The sequence below is a fragment of the Bos indicus x Bos taurus genome, chromosome 3 (genome assembly GCF_003369695.1).
Source record: "Bos indicus x Bos taurus breed Angus x Brahman F1 hybrid chromosome 3, Bos_hybrid_MaternalHap_v2.0, whole genome shotgun sequence".
Lineage (NCBI taxonomy): Eukaryota > Metazoa > Chordata > Mammalia > Artiodactyla > Bovidae > Bos > Bos indicus x Bos taurus.
In genome coordinates, this window is record NC_040078.1 from 109,148,390 (window position 1) to 109,163,345 (window position 14,956).

Sequence of the window (14,956 nt, forward strand, 5' to 3'; positions counted from 1 at the left end):
ACCACTCAGCAGACAGGACTGCTGCCCTAGAGATCCCAGTTCACCATCACTGCTTGGGACAAGGGCAGTAACACCTCCTGTATTTTAGAACGACACTAAAAGGCATATGGCCTTAGAGTCTGATACACATGCCTTCGGGCTTGTCTCTGCCTCTTCCCAGCTGTGTGGTTTTATACAAACTCCTGAACATTCCCAAGTGTCAGTTTCCTCGCCCGGCAAACATGTCATAGTCCCAGTGAGGGAGCAGTTAAGTCCTTGGCACGGGTTCCCTCACACCTAGAAGAGACTCCGGTGTCAGCTGTTTTGGTAGAAGAGGACCGTGAGGGTTCCTTCTCATCCAACCCCTCAAAACTGTGGAGGCAGTCTGATGGTGCAGTGCCCTGAGTGAGGCCTGGCTGGCCTGCCCAGTCGTCAGCTTGTTCTTGGGGAGCACGGAGGCCTCACACCCCGCCCCCTGAGCCTCCTACCTCTGCAGGCCTCCAACCCAGTAGCCAGAGACTGGCATGGGTTTCTCAGTGACCAGGGCCACAACTCTAAGACCCTTAGGAGCCAGACATAAGTGACTTTGAAACTTAACCACTTTTCAGCGGTGTGATCTTAGACAAGCTACTGAACCTCTCTGTGCTGCTCCAGCACAATGGAGACAACAGCAGTGTGGTCGTAGGTGTGAGTCATGATGTGTGAAGCGCTTAGGACAGTGCCTGGCACAGAGCAGATGCTGAGCGGATTGGCTGCTGTTACTATTTCTATCATCACGACTGTCTTCGCAGAGGCTTCTTGCTCCCTGGTGGGTTTCCAGCTACAGAGGATCTCCAGGCCACAGAGCTTCAGAGAACCCCCTGGAATGCTCGAGGCTCAGTCCTGAAGCCCCAAAGGGAGCAGATGGCTTGCAGAGCAGAAAGGCGCCTCCCACCCCAGGACTGATGGGCCCTGCTGGAGTATCCGCTCTCCTGTTTCCTGGCCCCAGCCCAGTGAACAGCCCTCACCACACACTCTCCTTCACACAGTACTTTCAGAAACATCTTTGTCTCAACTCCATGTGGGGGAAGTGGAGACTGAGGCCCAGAGCAGCTGTGGGGCTCCCCGATGGCCCTACAGCTGGCCACCCCCAAGACCCAAGCCCGCTGCCTGAGCCCAGCAGCCGGTCTTCCCTCAAACCATTTCCAAGTCTCCCGTCTCCCCATCTGACTGCGTGACAGTAAATCATTTTAAAGACTTGGCATTTCCGAGAGGAGCTGGAAAATACCAGGCCGGAGTTCAGAGCTTGTGAAGCATCTTTCATTTAGGGAGTCCTCCGAGGCAGCTGAAAGAGGCGGGAGGGCTGGGAAATGTCACGGGGCGGAGCTCCAGCGGCCCCCTGCCCTGGCCCTGCCCCTGCCTGCCCGCCCACAGACAGGCCGCACACCTGCTGACATTTAAGTCCTCTGGAGCTGACAGGGAGGAAGGCTTCCCTCCTGCGCAGGTTTGAAGACCTGCCATGATTTCCCCAGGGGCCCGGGGAGATAGCCTCAGAGGGCGGGGCCCAGGCAGAGACCGGTTGGGGGCGGGGGAGGCGGAGGGACTGGGAAGCCTCAAGGGAGCGGAGCTTCCCTGTGAGGTCATACACAGTGGCCTTCACCTTCTCTGATGCATTTTTAACTGAAGTAAAATAGTTAATGGCCTTCCTGGTAGCTCAGAGGTAAAGAATCCGCCTGCCAATGTAGGAGACGCGGGTTTGATCCCTGGGTCGGGAAGATCCCCTGGAGGAAGGCCTGGCAGCCCACTCTAGTATTCCTGCCAGGAGAATCCCATGGACAGAGGAGCCTGGCAGGCTATAGTTCATGGGATCTCAAAGAGTCGGACAGGACTGAGTGACTAAACAAGAACAAAACGGTGTATAACGTGTAAGTTTCAGGGTAGGACATTGTAGCTCCGCATCTGTGTAGGTTACAAAGTAGTCCCCGATGAAGGTCTGGTTACCATCTTTCACTACACAGTTGACCCTCCACACTTTATGCCCACCCCCAACTCGGTGCCTCACTGTTAACCACCAATCTGTTCTCTGAAGCAGGTGCATCTTTAAATCTCCATCCCCAAGTCCAGTCCGCAGTTCCCTGGGCTTCATAAACTGCCCCCACTCAGCTTGGACACAGTGACCCCAGCCCTTCAGCTCTGCTCAGCACAGAGGGGATCTGCCTGGCACCACATTACTTGGGACCTGCAGAGCTCAGCCTGTCTCTGAGCCTCAGTGGCCATGACTGTAAAATGGGGACAATCATGACACCCACCTGATAGGACTCTGATGCGAACCAGATGAGCTCATGCAGGGAAGTTAATCACGGACGAGCCTCCTGTGATAGGTGTCTACAGAGGTGGCCCACGTGATCATCCTCCCCCCTGCCCCCAGCCAAGGGCCAGCCCTAATCCAAGGGAGCCCCACAGGAGGAAGGGACAAAGGAGAAATCATAGCTGGGGCTTTGTGTTCCAGGCACTGTGCTAAGCCTTTGATACATCTTTGTCACCACCTGTGAAATAGGTCATTGTCCTCTTCCTGAAACTCAGAGAGGTTGGATGCCTTATGCAAAGTCCATGTTCCACTCACTTTTGATTTCCAGCCCCCTGGAACCCTTTGAGGTGCACCCCTCTGCCTGAGCTAGCATAACACATGCCATCTACACCCTTATAAGACTTTACAGTGCCAGACAGCTGCCCAGGTGCTCGGAGATTCCCATGGGTTTTAGCTTTGGTCTACAGATGGGCCTTCAGGGATCCAAGAACCCATGAACTTGTGTGTTCTGTAAGCTTGGGTGCTGGGGAAACTTCAGCCATGGAGAGGCTATGGAGCCTTCTTCAGAATCTGCAGGGATCATGACCCCAGTGGGGTGAGGCACCCACTGAGCGCATCTCCCGGGGCTTCTGCAGAGGCTGCATGGGGTGAGTGGTAGGAAGGTCCTTATAGCACTAATGCTCTAGGCCCACAGGAGAGGTATTGGCTAGAAGGGGAGATGGCAAACTTTCTGTACAAAGGGCCAGAGAGTGAATATTTTGGACTTTGCAGACCAGGGCTTCCCAGGTGGCTCAGTAATAAAGAATCTGCCTGCCAATACAGGAGACATAGGTTCGATCCCTGGATCAGGAAGATACTCTGCAGTAGGAAATGGCAACCTACCCCAGTATTCTTGCCTGGAGAATTCCATAGACAGAGGAACCTGACGGGCTACAGTCCATGGTGGTGGCATACCTACCATCTAATGGGTGTCACAAAGAGTCAGACACAACTTAGAAACTAAATAAAAGCAACAACAGACTAGACAGTCTCTACTGCAGCTATTCAACTCTGAAGCTACAGCACAAAAGCAGCCAGAGACAACAGGTAAATACACGGGTGTGACTTTAACAGGAAATGGATCCGTGTGTATCACCAGACATCGTTTGCCAATCCTGGCTTTAGAAGACGGAGCCTTTCTCAGTTTAGACCCGTTCCTTCTCTGAACCTCTGCCTGCCTCTCTGTTAATGATGCTAAAAGCAAGAAAAAGTAGAGAAAGCTACCATTTATTCAGGGCTCAGGTTGTACCTATGGACATGAATCTGAACCAACTCTGGGAGACAGTGAGGGACAAGAAGTCTGGCGTGCTGCAGTTCATGGGGTTGTGGAGAATCGGACACGACTTAGCTACTGAACAAAACAACAACAGGTTGTACCAAGCACCATTCTCAGTTTTTCATGAGACTTACTTCATTCTGCCCTCATAGTGTTTTGGTGAAATGGGTACTGTTATTAGTTCCGTTTTACAGATGAGGAAACTGAGGCAGCAAGGCAGAATGAAATCCCCAGGTCACACAGCTAACTGAGGTTGGACCCTGTATTCTGACCCGTTTTTAACTGGGACATGAGTGGAGTTGGGTGAGAGACCTGCTCTGTCAGCCCTGGCTCTCTGGGGGTTACTCTGTCTGGTCCTACAGCCAGAGCTGGCTTGGCCTCTTGACTTTCTGCCCCTCGGCAGGTCTCACCTGCCACAGTCTACCCACTTGCCTCTTTGCCCCTCCCTGGGGACCTGACATGGACCGGACTCTCCCCTTCTCATGGCTTCAAGGCGGGGGCTCATCTGAGCGCATCTGAGATCGATGTTGTACACGAGAAGGTGCAAGTGTAAAGCTGGCTAAAGAACATAATAGAATTTATGGAAATCGCTGGCTCGCACCACAGCCCTAGCAATGATGGAAGTGATTATTAATTAATCATGGTCTTGGGGGAACAGTATCAGTGCAAGGAGTAATTAAAATGAAGCATTGTACAGTTGTACCGAATGATGATTTATGAGCCCGAGGAATTGCTGCTCTGCCCTCTCCCCTCCGGCAGGCTCAATGGGAAGGATTAACTGGACGGATTGTTTTCAACAAAACCAGTGGCTTACGGACGGATTTCGACCTGGACATCATCAGCTTGAAGGAAGACGGCTTGGAGAAGGTGTGTGAGCTCAGCAGTTGGGGGGGCAGGCCAAGGAGCAGGGGTATTAAATCCCCCACGACAGATCCCAGGCAGAGACCCTGAGCAATAGGGCAAGACCCCATCCACCTACCCCCTCGGGGCTCAACACGACCCGGTGTGGCCACTGCCTTGGCCCCTCTTGGCCTTCTCAGCCTGGAGGGGTGCAGAACCCAGTGGCCTGGCCGTGGCAGATATTCAAACGATCACCCTGTCAGCAAGGGCCATCAGAGAGATGCTTAACCTGGGAAAGGCTCATGGGACAGACAGACTGTCTCTAAGTCCTCTGTCATGGGGCAGAGGGACAGACGTGTCCTTGGGTAAGAGAAACTCTCTAATGACTCACAGATGCCTGCCTGGGGAGTCGTGAGCTCACTGTCCCTGGAGACATTTCAGCAAAATTGAACAAAGGGATTGCTTGTCTGGGAGACTGGAGGTGATTCTTATCCTTGGAAAGAGGTTGAAGCACATGGATTCTGAACTCCCCATGCTAAGCTTCTAAGGCCTCTGTGATTCTGGGAATTACAAGGAAAAGCAAGCCCACAGGGCTGGCCTCCCATCTGGCTACCATAGAAATATTCGTAATGGGGCCAGTTCTGACCCCTGGGATCCATAAGCAATATTGTGACAAAGTCAGGCTGCTGGGCTGAGAAGGAGATTTAACATCAGCCCTGATTCTCAGCATTTCCTCGGACCTCAGGACCAAAGGCTCAGCCACACCCCCTGGTCCCTGGGAGCCACCAGGGCACATCTCCAACCCTGGGAGAGGGGGTGTATAAAACGCAGAAGTGGAGGGGCCACCCTGGTGCCTGTGATCCTTCAGGGGCCCTTGATTCCTCTCCTATCTTCCCCTGCCCTCCCTGGTCCAGGTCTCTTCTGAGGATTTTTTTTAACACCCCAACCTGGCTTGCCACTTCTACTCCTGGAGCCTCCATCCATCCCAAATGCACACAGAGATGAAGCTACCCGATGCACAGCTCCACTCTGCCCTGGGACTGTGCGTGGCTGCCCAGTGCCGAGGCATTCAGCATCTGCCTCTCACCCCAGCCTTGAAGACTCTCCAGGAAATGCCCCGATTTCCTCTCCAGGACTAGTCTCCACTGCCTCCCAAATATTCCTCAAGGCCCAGCCACATCCCTCCCTCCCGCACCTCCAGGCCTTTGCCCATGCCGTCTCTCCGGTTATAGGAATGGCCTCTGTCTCCTTGGTTCGTTCCCACAGGCACAAACCCAGCTGTGCCTGGGTTGTACTTTGTGGTCAAGGTGATGCCATTTAGTCCTGAGTTTCCCACGGACTCATGGGGCCACTGTCCTGGGGCCAGGTGGCCGGGACAACCTCACCACTTCCCTTATAGCAACAGTCCCCTAAGGACAAGGTGCTATACCCCCTCTTCCTAAGATGATCCAGCCCTGTTGGTCTAACTCTATTCAAACTATAGCTTATCAAGCACTCTGCCAGCTCCTATTTAGACTCCTGCAGTGCTGGGGAGCCCGCTTCCCCCTCTGGCAGGACCACTGTAATAGTTGTCACTCGAGTAGCTGTCTCATTTTTGCTCTCTCAACTGTCCATCTCTGGGGATAGCCTGAAATTCTAAGGATGGCAATTAGATGGCATGTATGCCACCACCTCCCACTCTCGTATCTATGGCAGGCATCAGTAATTGCCCATCAGAGCACTTTTGCCATCTGAGCCTACCCGCAGCTCCTACCAGCCCTCCAGCAACTGCAGACAGACCACAACTAATACTCAAGAAAACCTCTCTACTATACCTAAACACCGGCTGACCTGCAGAGGCCCCACCAGAGGCTCCTGGTCACAGCCTCCCAGATAGTGGGCAGAGAGTCTCTGAAAGCTGGGTCCTCCTCAGTCTTAACTGTTCTCCGATGCCCATGGGAGATAGGGTAGGAGTTCAATAGCTGCTTGCTGGAGCAAGGGTTCCTGCTGGTCACCAGGCTGCCAGCCAGCTGTTTGTTGACAGCTTTCTGCACCCAGGCCTGCCACTAGGGTCCCGCATGCTGGGGCTGGGCTCTTTGCTTGGCCCCCTTGAGAGAAGAACCTCTTTGATACTGTCTGATTGTTTTCTCTCCTCTGGGCTCTGGGGGTCTGCACAGAGAAAGATGCTGCCCAGAGAGGGTACTGAGCCCCCAAACACAGCCATTCTGCCTCTCGTCACTTCTCTATCATCACTTCTATTTACTAAGCCGGGTCATAGCTGATCCAGCCAGCTCCAGCCAGTGGCTTTGGGGGGATTAAAGCAGAATTACCCAAGCATAATTACATGTCTCTCTGCTATCTGCTTTGCACAGCTCTCTTAACGGGATGTTTGCATTCGGCCTCCCTGTTTAATTGATTAGGTTTCCTGAGTGCCGTGCTCCCAGCCCCCAAGCAACTGGGCCAAGGACAGGATGGTCAGGCCAGAACCTTCCTTGAGAGGCGCTGAGATGGGCACAGAGAGGGGCAGAGTTGGATCCCAAAGGCTCTTCAAGAGACCCAGGGCTTGAGAACCATTTGTAAACTTGATCTTCCCTTGCCTCTTCCCAGCCCCAGGCCTGACGTCCACAAAGGCACTCTGGGAACAGAGATTAGCCCACCTCAGTCAGAACATCTGCCAACTTTAGGTGTAAAACTACAAAACAAATTGCCTTCAAATCCATTGGCATCCACTGCCCTCTGTGAGGGTGTTCCATTCTGTCTGCCACCCCCTGAAATAGCCGCAAAGACCAGCATCCTGCCCAAACTGAGTTCCTGCACAAAACACATCTCCTTGTCCTTCCACACATGCCTAGGGAACATCTCCCTCGCTCCAGGCCCTGTCCTGGGCTTTGGAGGGCATCTGGCCCCAGAGTTGGCACAGGCTGAGACCCAGTGAGTGAGCAGCTGGTGCCCAACTCTTCCCTAGGAGGCGGGAGGCCGCCCCCCACCCCCAGGCTTGGAATGACTGACCCAGGACAGGACCTGACCCTAACACTAACTTGACTTCATGGCATCCGCTCTACCCCAGGCTGGCTTCCACTGTGCTCCCTGGGCTCTCCTTATATTCCTCTTCTCCCTCTGCATTTCCCTTCCATCTGGGATGGGTTTGCCAGCAAATGGGGAGGGAGGAGAATTCAGGAGACTCGACATCTCAGGGGCTTCCTCTGGGAAGGAGGAAGGCAGCAGGGCTGTCAGAAAAGTTGGCTCAAAACTTGTCAGTGATGACAATGCTCCTGAAAGGTGGGAACAAGATGAGTTGCTTGCTGATTGAAGAAAGGGTGGAGACACTGTGGACTCAGCCCCTGTACTGCATCGTCTGTCCATCCAGGTGGGAGTGTGGAGTCCCGCTGAGGGGCTCAATATCACGGAGGTCGCCAAAGGCCGAGGCCCTAATGTCACCGACTCTCTGACCAACAGGTCTCTCATCGTCACCACCGTGCTGGTAAGAGCTGCAGCCCTGCAGGAGGCCCCCTGTGAGCTGGGAGATGGGCTGGCCGTTGGGGCTAGAGGGACCCCTCCATCACCCCGCCCCGCATAGACCAGCTGCCTGTTATGGGGCTGCTGAGAGGCTGGAAGATGAGGGAGGGGAGCTGAAGGAAGCTGGAAACACTGAGGGTCCCTCAGAAAGCCCCCAGAGAGAAGTTGAAACATAGCAATACTGCTCACAGTCACAGGTCAGAGACACCAGGAGGTAACTGGGCTGTCTCTTCCCAAAGGTAGAGCAGGCCAGCCTTCCTGCCTGGACCTGCTTGGCCAGCCCCTGCTCCAGAGGCCTGCCTGTTTGTATCCCAGCCCCACCCACTCCCTGAGCCCCTGATGCCTGTGCAGGAGCTGTGGGAAGGAAGGAGGGGTGACCTGCTCTCTGCACCAGGACCTGAGTCTGTTTCTTCCAACCCAGTTCCCAGGAAAAAGGCCCTTCCCAGCAGTCCCCCACCCCAGCCTGGCAGGTGCTATGGTCATACCCAGGGAGCCCAGCAGGTGCGGTGGGCCCTCACACGTGCCACCCCCACAGGGTCCTGACCCAAGTGCTCCTGGCCATGGCCATGACCATTCTCCCTGTCCTCCTCCTTCCACTGCCCAGGACTAAATAGTGTGTCCTTCTTCTGACCATTTCAACCCAAGGAATTGCTCCAGGGGTCTCCCGAGCTCCGTGCATCTTAGAGCTCAGGGTGAGCAGGACGCCCAGCAGTTGGCCTCCTTTGGCCACCACTGTGCCCACTCCATGTGCACCAGCCCCTCCTGGAAGGCCTCCAGGGTGTCCAGAGGTTCAGGACGCACACTCTCAGAGGCACAGCACTGCTCCTGGGACCCAAGCTGGACCAGGGGGCAGCCCGGTCACAGCCCAGTGGATTCTGACCCAGACCCTTTGAGGACAGTCTGGCCCCGGTCAGCTTCTCCTTGTAAAGAAGCAAATATGTTTGTCAGGACCACGTGCTGAGGATATTCTCAACCAAAAAAAAAAAGGGAGCTCAACCCGGATTGGAGCACTTAGATAGAGTAAGGCTGTCACAGGATGGAACCTGAGAGCAGGGCTGGGAACCCCACCCTGGGCCTTCATGGCACTCAAACAAGGCTTGTCCCGCCTGCCTCCCACCAGCAGCAGCCCAGCCAGGCCCTGTGCCCTCTCTGTAGTGCTGGGTATATGCTCAGTGACTGGGTGTTGGACACCATGGACGAAGAAGGGATATCACATTCCATTCTCCCAAGAATCCAGGGAGCAGCAGACTCCAGGGGCACTGCCAGCATCTGAGGAGCGATTTTAACCTCTGAATCTCATCCTCAGTCTCCAGGCTTATGACTATTAAGACAATCCACGTTAAAGGTGATGGAGACCTAAGAGTTCTGAACATGTTGCTGATGGGACCAGAAGGAGAAGGCTGGGGAGACACCTCCCCACCCCCACCTTTTGGGAGTGAGACCCCCCACGGTATCTTCCCAAAACCATACATCCTGCTTGCCTTTATTGATTGACTTTTGGTTAACTAAATAAAATACAAATATCAAACTATAAAACCAGTAAGTCAAAAGATCTCATCAGGAACAGGGGAAAAAGTATAAAAAATAAATTAAAGACTAAAAATAAAATAAGCTATAAAGATATATTGGACAGCACAGGGAATATAGCCAATATTTTATAATAACTATAAATCGGGTTTAACCTTTAAAAATTGTGAATCATCATATTGTACACTTGTAAGTTATATAAAAATAAAAAAGAATAAAGCAAAAAAGATTAAAAATAAAAAGACATAAAAGGAGCAAAAGGGATAGAAGGAAGAGTGATGAGCAATTAAAGGAATATTGATGTGGATAAAAATAGAAAGGATAAAAGGAGAGTTGAAGGAGGACAAAATAAAGGTTAAAAGGAAGGTAATAAAGAGAGAAATGAAAATAAGGGACGAGATTAAAAGGAAAGCTACCCAGAGAGAGGAAAAATTAAAATAAATAATTAACAGCTCCAGCTAGAGAAGGTGAAAAATGTAAAACCAAAATGTCAGAAAGCAAAAGGATAAAAGTGTGACAAAGCTAAAATATAAAAGGGTAAAAATAAAATAATAAAAAGGTGGTAAAAGATTAAAAGTGGAGCTGCATAAAATGTGAGATATAAATAAAACACTTTTCAGAAGACAAGATTAAAAAAAGGTAGAACTGGTATTCTCGGAGAGATTAGGAGAGATGATTAAATGAACAGAGATGATTCAGGCACAAAACAATACTCTCACGTAACAGGAGAGCTAAAGATAATACAGCAGAAGGATGTAAAATACACACCTTTCAAAGACCACAGGTTAAATTTTATTAAAGTAGCAGGAGCCTGGTTTAAAGGGTGTAAGACCCTTCCGCAGAGCCGCAGGATGTTTATGTACACCCGCAGGGGCAGGATTCCGCAGACTTCCTGTGCTCTTCTCACAGCTTTTTAGCCAATACTAGAAGCTTCCTTGATAGATCAGTTGGTAAAGAATCCGCCTGCAGTGCAGGAGATTCCAGTTCAATTCCTGGGTTGGGAAGATCCCCTGGAGAAGGGATAAGTCTACCCACTCCAGTATTCTGGCCTGGAGAATTCCATGGACTGTATAGTCCATGGGGTCGCAAAGAGTTGGACATGACTAAGCGAATTTCACTTTGACTTTCAGAAGCTTCTTTCAGGGCTTCCCAGGTGGCACTAGTGGTAAAGAACCCACCTGCCAATACAGGAGACATGAGACAAGGGTTCGACCCCTGGGTTGGGAAGATCCCCTGGAGAGCGGCATGCCAACCTACTCCAGCATTCTTGCCTAGAAAATTTCATGGACAGAGGAGCCTGGTGGATTACAGTCCATAGGGTTGCAAAGAGTCAGACACGACTGAAGCAACTTAGCACACACGTGGAAGCTTCTTGCAGAGATCCCAACCTACTGCACTCAGTTGCTCACTGAGGGTCCCACCCGCAGCATCCTGCTGGCTCCCAGCACCCTCCAGAGAAGGAGAGAAGCCCCCTTGGCCGGCAGCCTGGACACAGCTCCATCTGTCCCCCTGCCCCTCATCTGGGCAAACATGAGTCCAGCAGCTCTTGGGGACATGCAAAAGTGACCAGAATACAGCAGTCAGACTGTGAGGTGCTTAAGAGACTCAGCATTTGAGTGCTGGCTGTACTGTTCTCTAGCTCTATGATCCTGAGAAATTGCTTAGTCAATCTGTGCCTCTCTTTCCTCATCTGCAAAGTGAAAGTGAAGTCGCTCAGTCGTGTCCACTCTTCACGACCCCATGGACTGCAGCCCACCAGGCTCCTCCGTCCATGGGATTTTCCAGGCAAGAGTACTGGAGTGGGGTGCCATTGCCTTCTCCGTCATCTGCAAAAGAGAGGTGATAATAATTGTATCTACTTCATGGAGTTGAAAGAATGAATGATTAAATAGCATACATGGCACAGGGGACTTCCCTGGCAGTCTAGTGGTTAAGACTTCACCTTCCCGTGCAGGAGATGTGGGTTCGATCACTGATCGGGGAGCTAATATCCACATGCTGCTACTGCTGCTACTAAATCGCTTCAGTCGTGTCCGACTCTATGCGACCCCATAGATGGCAGCCCACCAGGCTCCCCTGTCCCTGGGATTCTCCAGGCAAGAACACTAGTGGGTTGCCATTTCCTTCTCCAGTGCATGAAAGTGGAAAGTGAAAGTGAAGTCTCTCAGTTGTGTCCGACTCTTAGCGACCCCATGGACTGCAGCCTACCAGGCTCCTCGGTCCATGGGATTTTCCATGCAAGAGTACTGGAGTGGGGTGCCATTGCCTTCTCCATAACTCGTGGCCAAAAAACCAAAACAGGAAACAGAAACAATATTATAACAAAATTCAGTGAAGACTTTAAAAAATGGTGCACATCAAAAAAAAAATCTTAAAAAAATAAAGAAAAATAAAGAAATGGTACAGAGTGGATGCTGTCAAGTAATGGCAGCTGTTGGTATTATTGATTACAAATCCAGTCCCCAGTAAGCTCAGGTTTAATACAGTAAGCACAGTGAGTGTTCTGGAGAAAACCTCTGCTTCTGTCCACAAGCAGGGCCCTGAACGTCCCTGAAGATTGACCCCTGACCGTGGTCACAGAGGTTATCTCTGTCTAGCACAGGGTGCATCATATATGTTGACCTGGGGTTTAAATGCCTTTGAGGCCTGGCTCACTGCAGACCCCACCACTCCCTCTTGCTTACTCTTGGCTGCTTCTTATACAGGCAATTCCTGACTGGTCCCTGAAAGCCCTAGGGTGTGAGCCACTCTCTAGGCTCTCATCTCCTACTGATACATAAAACTTCGCATCCCAACCACCACCTCATCCCCTGCCCCGGAGGAGGTCTGAGCCCCTAGCACTGACATTGTGATAATCCCCTCCCTCAAACTCCTTTGCCTTGACCCCAGACTTGGCTGCTGATCCACTTGAAGTAGATATCCCACCATCTTAACCACATTATGCAGTGTCAGATATTCACATGGCCTGGGAGTGAGCCATGATCCAGTTCTCTCCAGCCCCACTGCCCAGAGATCATGGGGAATTGGGTCTGCTTCTTCCCTGAGAGAAGCCCAGTCTTTCCTGGAGGCAGGACGGGGACAGAGGATGTGACACACAGCCTTTAACTGGTCTCCAAGAAACTCTCTGTGTCCAGCTGAAAATGTCCTTGGGGTCCCCTGAAAGTCTCAGCATGGTCTGCATGTCCCAGAGCCCCGGGGTGGGGTGGGTGGGGGTGTGATGCTCTCAGCCTGGGCTTTGGAGGACAACACTACCAGTTGTGTGGAGTGGCCCAGGCTGGCCCAGCCCAGCTGCTCTGGGAAAAACCCCAACCCCAAGCTTGGCAGCCTCAAAGCAGGGCCAGCACCTCCCGCAGAGAGCCCTGGCCCCTGCCTCTCTGGAAGTGTGTTGTCAGGGCAACGGTGCTTTGAGTGACAGGCCGGTACCAAGCCTGAGTAAAGGAACATCCACCAGCTTTGCCCCAGAGAACAGGGCTGGACCTGCACTCACGATGAGGGGGTCTCTCCTCCTCTTCTGGTCCCTAAAATCTGGATGTGGCAAAAAACACAGGGAGATGTAGGGGCTGCCCCCAAGCTCCATCTTTTTTCTCCCATCCCGAATCCCGGGGTTAGGTGCTAAGGGCTCACTACCCTGGAAACAGATGGACAGAGCCTGGACCCTGCCCTCTCTGGCTCAACATAGCCACAGACTTTCCCCTTCTTGGGGCTGAAGCAGCAGCAGCAAGAGGCTGGAAGCCTGCCCTCCCCGCCCTCTCCTCGCCAGGCCCCAGCTTCTGCTCAGGTTTCCCTCTTCCATGAGCTTATGAAAAATTCATCTGCCCAAACCTCAGCTCACACACCAAGAAAACACACTCAGCTCTCTCCTGGGGGCCCTGCTTTGGAAGGTTCAGGGTTCTTGGGGCCACTGAAGTGAGCAGCTGTGTCGGCATGCGTGCGGATACCTGTGTGGGTGTGGGGTTGGCTATACACAGGGGTGTCTGGATACAAACCGATGGATGTGTTTGTGCCGTGTGTGCATTGTGACCATTTAGACTCAACTGCCAGGCAGGCCGGACCTGTGCTTCCAGCACAGGAGAGGGGAAGCTATGGAGACCAGAATAGGGGCTGGGAGAACCATTCCGGGCCAGGCTGGGGATTTTTCTGGGCCCCACCTGCTGGGAAGACCAGCCGGACTCCTAATGCTCTACCCTGGTTCTAACTGACAGAAGCCAAGGCCTGAGGGCCAGGGTCCTTGACCTCTGTCTCTGAGCAGGGCAGAGCATCCGAGAAAGTGGTGTCTTCATGCCCGTGGCATTGTGTGTGTACAGAGCGCATGCGCGTGCAGATGTGTGTTGAGATGGCCTAAGCCAGGAGGACTTGGGAACGCAGCTCTTAGGTAGCTAACCCTTGGCTCCCCGCCCGCCAAGACCCCCTCTTCCAACTCCACAGGTCCCATCACTGGGAGAATCTTAGCACCGGGCCTGGCTCTCATGATGGTGAAGCTCAACTAAGAAACTGAGAGCCCTAGCGATGAAAAGTCAGAAAAGGTTATTTTTCAGGACCCTTGTTTCCTGTGACTTGTTGCAGAGAAATATTACCCCTGTTCTTACTGCTGTTCTCCCAGAGCAATAGGAGAGCGTGAAGTTATGAAATTGAGGGCACCTTCACTGAGCAATCGATTAGCAGCCGAGAGAGCTTGTGAATTGGCTGTCTGGACATTTCCAGTAATAAATTGTGAAATAGTCCATGAATAAGTAGTTGGCGGAGTTCAGAATTACCCCCTAGGAAATGTTGCAGGTCTGGAGACATTACTAAGGCGAGCACCATTTTAATGCTCTGGGCTTTGGCTGTTAAATATGTATGCCATCCGCAAAGCACTTCCAGAAATTAATGGCATTTTACAGCTGCTCCGAAGGCAGCGTATTTATATGGAGATGTATAGATTCTGGGGCTTGGTGGCTTCACAAATGAAGTGCTAATTTTAGAGGATAGGGCCAGGGAGGGGCTGGGAGATAGGGTCAGGAAGTGAGCCATCTCAGGGACATTTCCGGAAATAGTTTTCCGCTGCTAGCTATGATTTTTAACCTTTGGTGGCTTTGGGCATGGTCTCGAGGCTGGAAAGGTCGCTGCAGTAACAGGCCACGCAGTGCACAGAAAGACAATTATGATATTCATAATAATAATAATATTGCAGTTTATATTTGCAGGCACTAAGTGCTTTTCACAGATTAACCCATGTAATCCTCCCAACAATTCTGTAAGGTAGGTTCTGTTATTATTCCCATTTTACAGAAGGAGGTCGATTTCACTTAGGAGTCTACGTGTGGTTGGTGATTCTCCTGGCAGAGGGGTTGTCTTCTCTTTAATTCGTTCCTGAGCTAACAGCAGGGCCAGCTAGTGCAGCGGTGCAGGGTGTTCACTGCGCAAGAGCATCTGACCTACAGTTGAGACAGGATTGAAATCTCCACGCTGGCCCTCTCACCAGGCCCCATGCTGGGGTTCCAGGCAGCAGGGTCCACTCTAGCCTAAGTCCCCTT

The 14,956-nt window shown here is 52.1% G+C and overlaps 1 protein-coding gene across 1 annotated transcript in view; it reads left to right on the forward strand.

The window, feature by feature from the left end:
• Positions 1-14,956, forward strand: part of GRIK3 (glutamate ionotropic receptor kainate type subunit 3) — a 245,663-nt gene that overhangs the window by 184,013 nt on the left and 46,694 nt on the right. Inside the window, exons 8-9 of the mRNA XM_027537803.1 lie at positions 4,341-4,448; positions 7,768-7,881. Of these exons, the coding sequence (XP_027393604.1) occupies positions 4,341-4,448; positions 7,768-7,881 (222 nt within the window). The remainder of the gene's footprint in view (positions 1-4,340; positions 4,449-7,767; positions 7,882-14,956) is intronic.